Source organism: Nomascus leucogenys, chromosome 4 (assembly GCF_006542625.1).
Source record: "Nomascus leucogenys isolate Asia chromosome 4, Asia_NLE_v1, whole genome shotgun sequence".
NCBI classification, from domain to species: domain Eukaryota; kingdom Metazoa; phylum Chordata; class Mammalia; order Primates; family Hylobatidae; genus Nomascus; species Nomascus leucogenys.
In genome coordinates, this window is record NC_044384.1 from 48,221,963 (window position 1) to 48,235,757 (window position 13,795).

A 13,795-nucleotide genomic window follows, 5' to 3' on the forward strand; every position below is an offset into this window, starting at 1 on the left:
ACCTAAACCAGAGTAGATTCAGAGCCACGCTGGCGCTGCCACATGGTCAGAGAGGATTTATGGATAGAAAAAGGAAGTGAGGTACAGAAATAGCAGGACTGGTTACAGCTCAGGGTTTGCCTTATTTGGATGCAGTTTGAACAGTTGGCTGCCTGTGAGTGGTTGAAGTATTGCGGCCGCGATTGCCTCAGACAAGAGTAGGTTACAGTCTGTTTACACATCCAGTTAGGTTATAGTTCACTAAGTATGGAGAAACCTTCAGGCCAAACTTAAAATATGTAACAAGGGCCGGGTGTGGTAATTCACGCCTGTAATCCCAGCACTTTGGGAGGCCAAGGCAGGCAGATCACCCGAGGTCGGAAGTTTGGGACCAGCCGGACCAATATGGAGAAACCCCGTCTCTATTAAAAATACAAAATTAGCTGGGCGTGGTGGCACATGCCTGTAACCCCAGCTACTTGGGAGGGTGAGGCAGGAGAATCATTTGAACCTGGGAGGCAGAGGTTGTGGTGAGCTGAGATTGCGCCATTTCACTCCATTGAAATTCCGTCTCAAAAAAAAAAAAAAAAAAAAAAAAAGAGAATGTAAGGAGGCAGCTTTAGGCTAAAGGTAATTAGCAGTTATAAACAGAGATGAAGAGAGGCGTTTCATAATGATAAAAAGATCAGTTCTTCAGGAACACAGTAATCCTAAATGTATTTGTACCTAGTAACACAGGCAAAAAGTTTCAAAACACAGGAAACAAAAATAGAATTAAAGGGGGAAATAAGCAAAGCCACTCTTGGGAGACTTCAACTTCTTCGTAATTAATGGAAAGAGTAGACAAAGTAATTGGGAATGATATAGAGGATTAAAATAAAACATAAGGAAACTAATAAATTTTGGTCCATTAAGAAAGTCAGATTTAATGATCTGAAATGTCTCATTTTTAGGTGATGTTTGGTTAGCAACGTCCTACTGTAGACATTTTGATGTGGTGGTGGTTGGAATATGGTCTGCAGCGATCAGCCAGAATTAGCTCCATGTGCCACTTGGAGTGGGAACTGAAGTCACACAGGAATAAAACCGTCTTCAGGCTTTAGGATGTCCTGATGTGCCAGTGTCGTGAAATCGTCATTCATGAGACATTCCAGTTTACCGGCAGTGTAGACTAGAATATGCTACAGCCCCCAAAATACGTTTTTAGTATAAGGATTATTTTGAGCTGATTATTTTGAGAAATAGCAGATGCAGGAGAAACTCTGAAGACAGAACATAAGTTTACCTTTTGTAAAGGGATTTACATTTATAAGGGAAATGTCCATTTGTAAGACTGTCTCCCTCTGTACCAGAAACACAGGATGACTATAAGTGACAAAGACATTAATTTAAATCTGCATGACAAATCTTACTCAAGCTTACCAGACTTTTCCTGGTCACCTTCCCATAACTTGTTTCCCCTGCCCAGAAGCCCCTAATCCCCTTTCCTTTGTTTCAGCCCAAGTTGGTATATTATTAATTTTTTTTTTTTTTTTTTTTGAGACGGAGTCTTGTTCTTTCACCCAGGCCAGAGTGCAGTGGCATGATCTCGGCTCACTGCAAGCTCTGCCTCCCGGGTTCACACCATTCTCCTGCCTCAGCCTCCCAAGTAGCTGGGACTACAGGTGCCCGCCACCACGCCCGGCTAGTTTTTTGTATTTTTTTAGTAGACACGGGGGTTTCACCGTGTTAGCCAGGATGGTCTCGATCTCCTGACCTCGTGATCTGCCCGCCTCGGCCTCCCAAAGTGCTGGGATTACAGGCGTGAGCCACTGCACCCGGCTCCCAAGTTGGTATATTATTAAACTAAATTGGGCCTGAGGCTGCCTCCATACCTTGAGTCCCCACATGATGAACTGCAGCCTAGCTTGGTACATAAATGAACTGAAAGCCTAATTTAGGAGTATATTTTTGTAATACATAGCTGAGTGTCAATCAATCACAGCAGCTGAGTTTCAGCCAGTCACTGGCTGCCAACTGATCAGCCCACCTCCAAATAAGGCAAAGGCTCAGCTGTAACCAATCAAGCAACTTCCCTACCTCACTTCCATTTTCTGTCTATGAATACGGCCTGCTCATTATTGTACAATAGAGTTCTCTGAACCTTTTCTAGTTCCAGGGCAGCCCAATTTTGTGAACCATTCTTTGCTTAAATAAACGGTTAGATTTAATTTGTTTAAAGCTCTTAACATTTTACACCCGAGTTCTAACCACCCCTTTGAGCTGCTCATTCCAGTTACTCCAAAGCATGCATGAGATACACGTTAACAGACTAATGTTTGTCTTTCTCTTGTTAATCTGTGTTTTGTTACAGAGCCCCAGCTGGGGACCTAGAAGAAAAAAATTTGTTTTTCTTCTCTTACAGCAGCAACTCTTATCTTTTCCCTTCTGAACTATAACAAGCAATTAAAACAGCCTCCCAAACATTGGTAGAATGATTTCATCTCTTTGGGTTAGATATACTAGCCTTCTGCCAAACCCAACAGATTTCTCCAGCGTTACTCTGGGCAGAGAGCAACCTTCACTTCCTTAGGAACAAGGTTGCCAGAGTTGGACAATGAAAATGCTGAGTACCCAGATAAATTTGAATTTTAGATAACCGATAACTTTTTTTATTGCAAGCAGATCTAATTAAGTAACAAAGTCCAAGAAACACCTGCCTTTAAGGCACTCTCCCTAACAAACTGAGTTATATTCCTCGTAAAATATAATAGAGAAATAAAAATCTATGGGGAAAGGGTCACTCTAAAGATAGTCTTTTTATTTAAATATTTTATGATGATACATATACAAATATAATCTTCCAAAAAACAAATGTAAAACTAATACGAATCACTTTTTCAGGAACAAAGAAAATCATTTAGAAAATGTGATTATGCTATAAGAGGCAGGTTAGGTTTCCAAGGCTGCTCAAGGTGGAAGCTTAAGACCAACCTTTGTTTGAGTACATAGGTGATATTGACATTTTCACATACTAGTGATATTCCTGTTGCATGCTTGGCAAAATAAAACTAAGTCTACAATAATAAAAGAAACAACAATTACTAAGTAAACAATTCTAGGTGATGGAAGATAACCTCCATTTAAGCTAGACTTAGATGTCTAAAAATATGTGTCCTGATCTGTACACAGTTAGTGGGAGCACACTATATAAATCCTTTGCATAACACCATTCAACAATATTTTTTAAAGTCTACAAAATTTTAAAGTTTCACTTCCCTAGCAAAATACCTTCAGTCAAGAAATTAGTCTTCGAAAATTATTGTGTTGTGGGAAATATTTATACAAATTATTACTGATCATGCACATATATCTTGAAACATTGTTTCTAGGAGCAATAAAATACAACCTATTTAGGAGATAAACAACCCAAATGATTTGTAAAAAAATTAACTTGTAGAAAAGGATGTTGTGTAAAATCGAGTCAATTATTTGAGGTTTTTATAATATAGAGTACTTATGTACTAAGTCACACCCGGCCAGTCAATAACTGAGAAATCAAAATAAAACAGTAATTTCAAAGAATTACAGAAATACAGGGCCTTCTGAGATTTTTGGCAACTGTAAACAAAAACGAATAGTTTGTATACAATTCAGTGTAATTCTACGAATATTTATTTGGCACCCATGTTAGGCACTGAGGATACACAGCAGTGAAATAGGCCTAGTTGTTCTCACAACTAGAGAACATAGTTGGTTAATGTAGCTGCACTAAATTGTAGCTGTTTAGAAGATAATATACCCTGAGGCTTTTTAAAGTATACTATTACTATAAGAAGTAAAATTATTTTATACTTATACATTTTGTTTTGGATTATTCAACTGAATTTGGAGTGTTCAAAATTTTCATGGCGGTTGAGACAAGGAAGAGGTATAATGCTATTTTTTTCTTTTTTTTTTTTTTTTGAGATGAAATCTCACTCTGTTGCCCAGACTGGAGTGCAATGGTGCGATCTCGGCTCACTGCAACCTCCACCTCCCGGGTTCAAGTGATTCTCCTGCCTCAGCCTCCCAAGTAGCTGGGATTACAGGCGCCCACCATCACGCCCAGCTAATTTTTGTATTTTTAGTAGAGACGGGGTTTCACCAGGTTGGCCTGGCTGATCTCAAACTCCTGACCTCAGGTGATCCACCCACCTCGGCCTCCCAAAGTGCTGGGATTACAGGTGTGAGCCACCACCCCTGGCCAGTATAATGCTATTTTTAAGACTATACAGTATGTACGTGCACACACACAAAGTCATGTGCACAGAAACATACAATGTGTATTCTTATCATCAATGGTCCAATTTAATGAATCACACAGATTAAAAGGGTTCAAGTCTTAAGGAAGTTATGAGCACCATAACTGGTGCTCAGATTGTGCATGTATGTTTAGATCAATGAGTTGTTGAAAATCTGCTAGATGCAGTAAAGTACACAATACAGAACATCAATGTTTAATGGTAATATGGTAGGCAAAGAGACCCAATCAGTTTCCTGGGTTGCTTTACTGGACGGCTGATGAACTAGATACTCTGTTCACTTGGTAAATTTTCAGAAGCCAGATTGACTCTCTATGTATCTTGTTTCATCAGGATTGTTTGCCTAGCTTGCTAAAAGGCACCTAAATAGCAGCGTCATCTCTATGTCTTCAGTAAATCGTGGAACATTTCTAAAATACACTCCTGGAAGCACAGACAGTCTGGTCCTTTGCATATCAGTGACTGAGAAAAATTTTAAGATCAATGTGTATGTGTCTCTGTGTATCTGTAAGGCTCATGAAGAATCAGGTACATTGGAAACATGAAATTAGTCACTGCTGACTAAACTCTGGGTCAATTTGTGGCTGACTGCTATTTAGGAGTAAGAATGCTGTACAGTGCTATGCTTGGTGACTCTGGTGGAAGATGTGGTTATGGTAGAATTAGAATGACCAGATTCCTCTAAGCCAAAATCTGGCAGAGGGCCAGGGACTCCAGCTCTAGACACCATGGTGTTCCTAGCCTTCATAGAATTTTCAGTGGGAATCTGGTAACTGGATTGCAGAGTGGAAGCAGGTGCTAGAACTCTTTCTGTCACTGTCACATTCTGTCCTACTGCTATATTAGGCATGGCCAGAGTAGGCTGCACACCTGAGCTGGGGGCAAGGAAGCTCTCTCTTTCCCTCACCATGACGTAAGGTGCATCTTGAAGATGCTGAGTGCCTTCCAGAGGATTCGATCCACCCCCATGAGGCTGTATTACTCTTTCAGTGACCACAACTGTACCCTCATTAGCATAAGGCTGATCTACCAAGGTAGAAGCTGGAGCATACACCCTCTCTGTCACAATAAGGCTCTGTGGCTGTCTAGGACCCAGGATCACAGTGGTTGGTGGCACAGTGGACCCTGTGACATAGGAAGTTTCTGTTGCTATCACATTTCTAGAAGCCATTGGGTCAGGAAGAGGTGTAGCTACCTTTTGCGCCTGCCTAGAAGACACAGATCTTTCAGTGACTATTTCCTGAGTTACTTTCTCTGCATTTGCTTCTTGCAAAGATTTTGGAACTGGGAAGCTACTGCCAGAGGAGTAGGTATTCTCTGAATTAACCATAGTTTGCTCATAGAGTGAATGTGAAGCTGTGTTCATACTTGTTTCTGTGGCAGGTTTTTGTCTCTGCTCAATTTCCATATTTATATCTATTTTTTGACCCAGGCAAACTTCAGCTAGCGTCTTGAATTTAAGTCCCAAATCATCTAAGAAGCGGTCATCTAGCTCTCCTTCAATAAAACTGCAACAACCAATAGAAGCATTCAGCGATTCAGTTTCTTCCTGAGAATAAACCAGAAGGCAATCTTTGGCTGTGTGATTTTCATCTTCCTCAGTGTAAGAGGCCGCTTTCTAAAATGAAAACAAAACAAAACAAACATAAAACAGACAAATAATTAGCAATACAAATTCGTTTTAAAACAAGACTCTATATTCCTGTTCAAAATGCAGTAATGTGAATTTAATTACAAGGAACCGTCACGGAAACACAAATTGAGAGAGATCCAATGACACGACTGGCCTGTATTCTTAAAAAAAAATTAATATCAGGGAAAAAACAGAAAGGCAGAGGGGACTGTTTCAGATTAAAGGAGACTAAAGTGTCAGGACAACTAAATGGAATGCAGGATCCTGAGAAAAACAAAATTGCTATAAAAGATATTGTGATAGTTGGCTAAATTGAAATACGGACTGTGTCAATATTAAAGTTCTACATTTGTTAACTGTACTATAGTAAGTAAGAGAATGTGTGTGAATGTGTCAGTGAGGGAGAGACAGAGAAAATGGAAAAGCAAATAGCAAATGTGGCAAAATGTTTATTGGGTTCAAAATTTCTACTATTCTTGCAAATTTTCTGATAACTTTGAAATTACTTCCAAGTCAAAAGTTAGTACATACATACGCAACCAAGAATGACTGGAGCAGGATTAGAGTGGAGAGAGGGAAAACTTATCAAAGGAAAACAAACAGGACGCTAGAATTGAGCTTAGCAGTGAGACAGGAAAGGCCAAGAAATGGTTTTGCTTGACACCAACCACATCCCTGTTAAGCTAATACCTGAAGGTGGGTGAAGGATGGTATGAAAGATGGGAGGGTAAAAAGGAGCAGAAAGTGGGAAAGCGCGCTAATAATTTGCAAATGTAGAAAAGAGGGGACAGAAGCAACTTGCTTTCCTCAATGGAAGCCCCTCCCCTTACTCCTCTCTAGGGCCCTTCAGATGCCTTATATTCCAACTCTGTCCATTCTCATGGGAGCACAGGGCCTTGTTCTCAAGAAAACCACCCAGTCCTACTTTTTTTTTTTTTTTAATTATTCTTACTATGTAAGATCTGAAGTAAAGTTCTTTATTTTACTTCTGATATCCATAGTTTGTGTTTAATCTCTTAATATCCTAATTAGTCTGGTAAAATGTTTATCAATTTTATTGACCTCAATAATAAGCTTGTGGCTTCAATTTTTTTTTTCTTATTACTTTTTGCTAAATATTTCATTGATTTTGGCTCTAAAATTCATCATTATCTTATTTCTGCTTGTTTTGGGTTTAATTTGCTCTTCTAACTTCTGAAGGTGGAAGCTTAGGTCACTGATTTGAGAACCATCTTCTAATATAACCATTTTTGCTACAATTTCCCTTCAAGCATCACTTTAGTAGTACCCCACAAATTTTCATAAAGTATAATTTAATTTGCAGTCATGTGTATTTATAAATATTTGAGTATATTTTATATATCTCTTTGTTACTGATCTCTGGTTTTAATTTTTTTGTCATCAAAGTACATTGTATGACTGCAGTTCTTTAAAAGTTCTTTACATTTATTTAACATCCCAGAATATATTCTATATGAAAAAGCATGTGTATTCTGCTTCTGTTGCATAGAGTGTTCTGTCAATATCAACTAGATCCATTTGGTTGACAGTACTAAGTTTTCTATATGCTTACTGATTCTGTCACTTGTTCTTTCATTTAATGATAGATCAGGTTGAACTCTCCAACTATCATTATGAATTTGTCTGTTTCTCTTTCAGTTGTTTTTGCTTCAAGTTTTAAAATTTCTGTTATTAGGTTCTGACATATTTAGGAGTTTCAGGCCTCCTGATGAACTGACCCATTTTTCATTATGAACTATCCCTCATTATTCTTGGTAATATTCCTTGTTCTGAAGTATACTTTATCTCTATGTTTTATATATATATAATATATATACATTTATATATATTATATATATATTTTTATATATATATTATATATATATATATAAATTTTTTTTTTTTTTTTTTATACAGAGTTTCACTCTGTTGCCCAGGCTGGAGTGCAGTGGGTATGATCACAGCTCACTGCATCCTTGGCTTTCCAGGCTCAAGTGATCCTCCTACCTCAGCCTTCTGGGTAGCTGGGACTACAGGTGTGTGCCAGCATGCCCGGCTAATTTTTTGTATTTTTGGAGAGATAGGGTTTTACCATATTGCCCAAGCTGGTCTTGAACTTCTGGGCTCAAGCGATCTGCCTGCCTTGACCTCCCAGAGTGCTGGGATCACAGGCATGAGCCACTGTGCCTGACCTCTACATTATACTTTTATTTTCAGTTCTGCTTCTAATTCCTTAATTCTAGCATGAGCTTCCTTATTGCATCTGATCATCTTCCTGGAACTTTTCTCATCATTTTTTGGTGGACCCTCACAATAGCAAAGCCAAGTACTCTCATACAGAAGGTAAAATTTCAATGGACTTAATAGATTGTGTTTTTTAGGTTATCTATTCTCTGCCTTTCCTACGGAGCTCATCCCTACCAAGCCTGCTCCTGCAGAGGGATGGAACTTTCCGACCCACTGACATCTGTCTTGGTCATATGACTTGCTTTGGTCAATGAAATGTGAATGTAAAAAGGTGGAGGCTTTGAGAGCCATTGCCTGGTTCTGCCTTGTTCTTTTCTTTGGGTCACAAGGACGGCAGCTTTCCAGGTACAATCTGCTCTCTCAGTGTGCATCCTGATATGAAGACATCATGAAGGAGAGCAGAGCTGAGCTGACTGGCAAAAACATAACTGTGAGAAATATGCCTGTGTGAGAACTAAGATCATGGGGTCACTTGTTACTGCAGTGTAATTTAGCTAACACCGACTGATTCTGTGGGTCCCATTTCTCTTTCCTTATTGCCTGTAAGTATTCTCTGAAAAAAGAAAAAAAAAACCCAAAAAACCCAAAGTCTCATTTGGACCCAAGGCAATGATTACCCTAATAATATCACATTCACATACAAATGTTCCCCCCACCCCCCACCACCAATACATAAAACCCATCCTTACATCAGTGAAATAATTTCTTAAGAATTCTTCGTTCAGTGCAACAGCAGCTGCCTGAGCTCCGGCCATGTCTCTGGAAGCCCCTGTGGCTCTTGTGGTCTTCATGGTTTCAGTGGTCATGATAGCGCCTGTGGCCCCTGTAACTTGGGTAGCTCTACCAGAAAGCAGGCTTCTGTGTTCTTCCCACCTTGCATCCATCTCAGACATCTCATGTTGCCCTTTGGCAATGGAAGCAGAGCTACTTCCTTTCATTGTGGCTTCCTTGGCCATACCTCCTACTCCATTTCTTCCTACTAGACTGTCCCCTTGATCCACTGGCAGAAATGACGGCACCACCTGTGAGAGCAAACACAGCTGAGAACTGAGTCAGGAGGATGGAGGGAATCCTTCATCCTTGGTAGAAGGATCTGAGCCAAGGAAGGATCTGAGCCATAGGAAGGTATAAGCTATTTCCACTGAGGCCAATTAGAAAAAGTATTTTGAGTTGAATAACTTATAAAAGTCTTATGAAGGTTTCCTTTCTTCTATCTTCTTGTTTTACAGCTGGATAGAACCCAAAGAGAAAACAAAGCCCAAACGGTCACAGCTCCTTTACTCCATGGGACCAATGGCACTTCAACCTCCCTCTACAGTTTGATACCTTCTTCTATAGTTATAGAATTCTTAATTTTGTTTTGACCTGGATCCATGGCCACCCAAAATAAAGACTATATTTCTAAGCCTCTGATGCCACTAGGTATAGCCACCTGACTAAACTGTGGTCAACGTGAATGAGGCAGAAATGGTGTACGCAAGTTCTGGGAAGTGTGCTTAAAGAGGGTTCTTCACTTTTCTCCTATCTGCTGGTTAGAATGTGGGGATGACAGCTAGGTAGCTAGAACTGGGACATGAGGACAGTGTGGGAATGGAACTCAACCATGGAAGAAAAACAAGGAAGAGGGAACTGGGGACCATGCTGTGGTTGAATCATCATGTTGATCTTGGAATGCCCATTTTAGGGTTAAGCCACTGTTATTGTGAGTTCTCTGCCACCGGATGCTAAATTGTATCCTATTAGAAATGGTGCTCATAACAGATGGTGGTGAGAGGTCCAGGGTGAAGATGCAATAGAGAGACAAAGGGATATGGCTATGAAGTAGTTGGGAAACGGGGTTTTGCAACATTTTACAACCGTCATGGGGGTTGTGGGCTTACCTCTGCAAACCCTATGCATTGAGGGAAATGGGAATGAAGCAGTTCCTGGTTATGAAAACTGCCCATTTAATGTTAGGACAAAAGACTTAGATCCCTACACACTCTTGCTCTTCCTGAACCTTGCTCTACATTCTTTACAACATGGGAAGTGTCAAAACAGAGTAAAACTATCTCAATTCTGCCCCGGCAACAAACACAAAATATGCTGTCATTTGAACTCTTTGCTTAACAAAGGCACATGAGTGAAATCCATAGTGATCACTTTACTCATTCAACCAAACATGTAAGAAATACTTCCCTAGGCCCCTTTAAAACCCAAAAAGAAGACAAGTCATATTGACATCTGATCCACTGACCTTGTCTTCAGGTGGTGCTCCTTCATTATTCCAAGGATGCAGCATCTCTATGGTGCCAGGTATGGGGGTAAAGCCTTTGGCGCCCTTTCCGCAATGACACATCAGCAGTAAAAGTGGTACCACTGTACAGACACAAAATTGAACACAGATAAGGTTAACCTTGATATATTTCTAAATTTATATTGCACAATTTTGGAATTTGCATGTCCCTTCCTGGAGTTGTCTTCACTTATTTACAGCTCTATTTTTCTTTTCTTCACCCTGATCCAACCTTACCAAGCTTGTTTTGGGCGAGTTACTCCAAAACCCGAAGGCAGGATGAGACAGTCTTACAGATTCAAGGCCTTGTTCATCAAAAAGAGGCTATCTGTGGTTGCTGAGTGGAATACCAAGACTAGGTCAGATAGTATCCAAATCATCAAAACCAGCTTAAAGATTAATTTTTTTAAAACTATGGTCCAATTAAAAAAAAATCACTGTTGCAAAAATATATGTACTATTAAAAACAGTAATTAGAAATAATAAAGTGAAACATATAACAATTTCAGAGCCCTCTTCTTAGATTTTATTTTACGCCTAGGAGGAAGAAAAGACCAAGGCTGACCCCTTGATCAATGCAGTAAAGAATTAAACACATCTGCGTGCCCATCTGCCACTCCCATTTGGCAGCTTCCAGTGATGAACTAGCTACTGCCTAGATTCGTTTTTATGTCAAACAGTCAACAGCACATTAACTATAGCTACTATGATTAATAAGAAGACTGAAATCAGCCAGTGGCAATTCAACAATTTTAACAAACATTCATCAAGTGTCTATTATGTGCCAAGTACCACATTAGGCTCCAGGGAATCTGAGATGAGAAAGCAGTGCAAGGAATTCCTGAGCAAAAGATACAGTCCCAGCTCCAGTACCTACCTACAAACTTGGTAAGCTGAGGCAAGTCATTTACCGTTATGTATCTGTATATGTAGCCATAGCATGGAGATGATGGTATAAAAGTATGCTGCAGACTGTTGAGTGCTGTGTATTCAATTGCACATCTACCAATGGCTCTCATACAGCAGTCCCCAACCTTTTTGACACCAGGGACTGGTTTCATGGAAGACAGTTTTTCCACAGGGAAGTTAGGGGTAGGGGGGTTGGTTTTGGGATGACTCAAGTGCATTACATTCATTGTGTACTTTATTTCTATTATTATTACATTGTAATATATAATGAAATAATTATACAACTCACCATAATGTAGAATCAGTGGGAGCCCTGAGCTTATTTTTCTGCAACTAGATGGTCCCATCTGGGGGTGATGGGAGACAGTGACAGATCATCAGGCATTAGATTCTCATAAGGAGCACGCAACCTGGATCTCTTGGCATGAGTAGTTCACAATAGAGTTTGAGCTCCTATAAGAATCGAATGCCAGCACTGATCTAACAGGAGGCAGAGCTCAGGTGGTAACACAAGCGATGGGGAGTGGCTGTAAATATAGATGAAGCTTCACTCACTCTTCCACCACTCACTTCCTGCTGTGCAGCCTGGTTCCTAACAGGCCATGGACAGGTGCTGGTCTGTGGCCTGGGGGTTGGGGACCCCTTGTCTAACAGACCTCTCCTGTCACTGCACTAGCCTAGGCTGCCTTGGAGGTGGCCCTCTGTCCATATTCAGTGGTCAAGTAGAGTGATATTTCATGTGACCTCAGGATACAGTCCCTTGTTCTTTTATAAAAGGAAACCCGAGGTCTTTGGAGTGTGGGTAGGGCAGGCAGGACTGGTTGAGAACATCTTACGGTCAGGAAGGACAGGAAGTGCTCAGAGGGTCTGCCTACTTTTGGTGCTGGTGAAGAAACAAGCCAAGCGGGGAATATCAGGGAGGGAGAGCTCTGACAAATTGAATGTACAAAGCAGGATTGATTGGAATAAGCTGGGTTTGTAAAAAACCTGTGCCCATAACCCAAAGTCATGCAACACATCTTTTTTGAGCACTTATTGCACGCAAGGCTCTGTTCCACACACTGGGAATACAGCAGTGAAGAGAACAGACAGCATGCTGCCCTCACAGAGCTCATCGAAATGGGAATACCAGCGAAGTTTATGCCAATAGTTCCTAAGTTACTGAAATCAGAAAATGATATACATTTATAAAACAAAATTCTGAAGAGTCTTATATTATGCTTTGGTGATTTGTCAATCATCAGTTGTTTCCCTATTCATTCTCAAAGTGCTCTAGTGTGGTTAAAGAATAACTGTGATGAAATCAATGACTATCATAGTAACACATCTCCAGGAGTGCACTCAAATTCCCAAAAGCACAACAGAGTGGCTTTTAAAGACTTACATAGCAGGAGCAGAAAGGCCAAAATCATGAGCGCAATTGCTGCGGGTCCTAGGCCCACATAGGAGTCATGCTGTGCTTCCCTGCAGCCGCTGCCATGCAGACACTCACAAACCGTGAGTGTAAGGATCTGCTTTTCAGGACAACTAAAACCCTGATTGTCTGAAATCAGGAACTGAATTTCACTTCTCCCAAGCTTTTTCTCACTTTGTTGCAGCAGCACACTGGTACCTATAAGGTTGGGAGGCAGAAGGAAATAAAAACGAATGATAACCAAGGATGAGGCAACAATAAATTCCACAAATGTTCTTTCATTGCTGATTGTATTTAACTCCAATTAGATACTTTGTTCTTCCTTCACTTACTGAAGTGTGCTCGTTAAAATTTGTCTATAGGCCCTGAATATGCAGTTTAAATAGCAAAGGTTCAGACCTGGACACCTTACTTTCATGATGATTAGCTGTAACCAACGTGTGTGGGTCTAGGAAAGCTAGGAACTGTTCTATACGCTGGGAAGACAGTGACAAACAAGTGGTGAGTTAACATTTCTACTGAATGACCTTTATTTTACCATTTCTTTAAAAAAAACTTTATTAAGGCAATTTTTCAAACATAGTAATAGAGAGAAGAGCATAACCCCCATGGTACCCATCCTCAGCGTTAATCGTTTTCAACAATGGGCTGATCTTGTTTTCTCTAGTCCCTTCTTTTTTTGTTCTCAACACTATATACATTCAAAATGGAAAAAAAATTCAAACTTACAGAAAAGTTGAAAGAATATTTTAGTGAATATTAACAAACACTTCACTAACTGTTTACGTTTTGCAACAATGCTTTCTTGTCCTCTGTATACCCACTTTTTCTTTTTTTTAAAGTTTCTGAACTATTTCAAGGTAAGTTACAGATAGCACGACATTCTTCAGCATGCACTTTCTAAGATCAAGGAATATTAGCACTCTTAACGCTTCTTCTTCTTATTATTTTTTGAAATGGAGTCTCGTTCTGTTGCCCAGGCTGGAGTGCTGTGCTGCCATCTTGGCTCACTGCAACCTCCACCTCCCAGGTTCACCTGCCTCAGCCTTCTGAGT

At 40.1% G+C, this 13,795-nt stretch overlaps 1 protein-coding gene across 1 annotated transcript in view; it reads right to left on the bottom strand.

Moving 5' to 3' along the window:
- Positions 1-2,758: 2,758 nt before the first annotated feature.
- Positions 2,759-13,795, bottom strand: part of DSG2 (desmoglein 2) — a 50,178-nt gene continuing 39,141 nt past the window's right edge. The window contains exons 12-15 of the mRNA XM_030810614.1: positions 12,711-12,938; positions 10,379-10,500; positions 8,832-9,164; positions 2,759-5,880 (exon numbers count right to left, since the gene is read on the bottom strand). Of these exons, the coding sequence (XP_030666474.1) occupies positions 4,858-5,880; positions 8,832-9,164; positions 10,379-10,500; positions 12,711-12,938 (1,706 nt within the window). The 3' untranslated portion in view covers positions 2,759-4,857. The remainder of the gene's footprint in view (positions 5,881-8,831; positions 9,165-10,378; positions 10,501-12,710; positions 12,939-13,795) is intronic.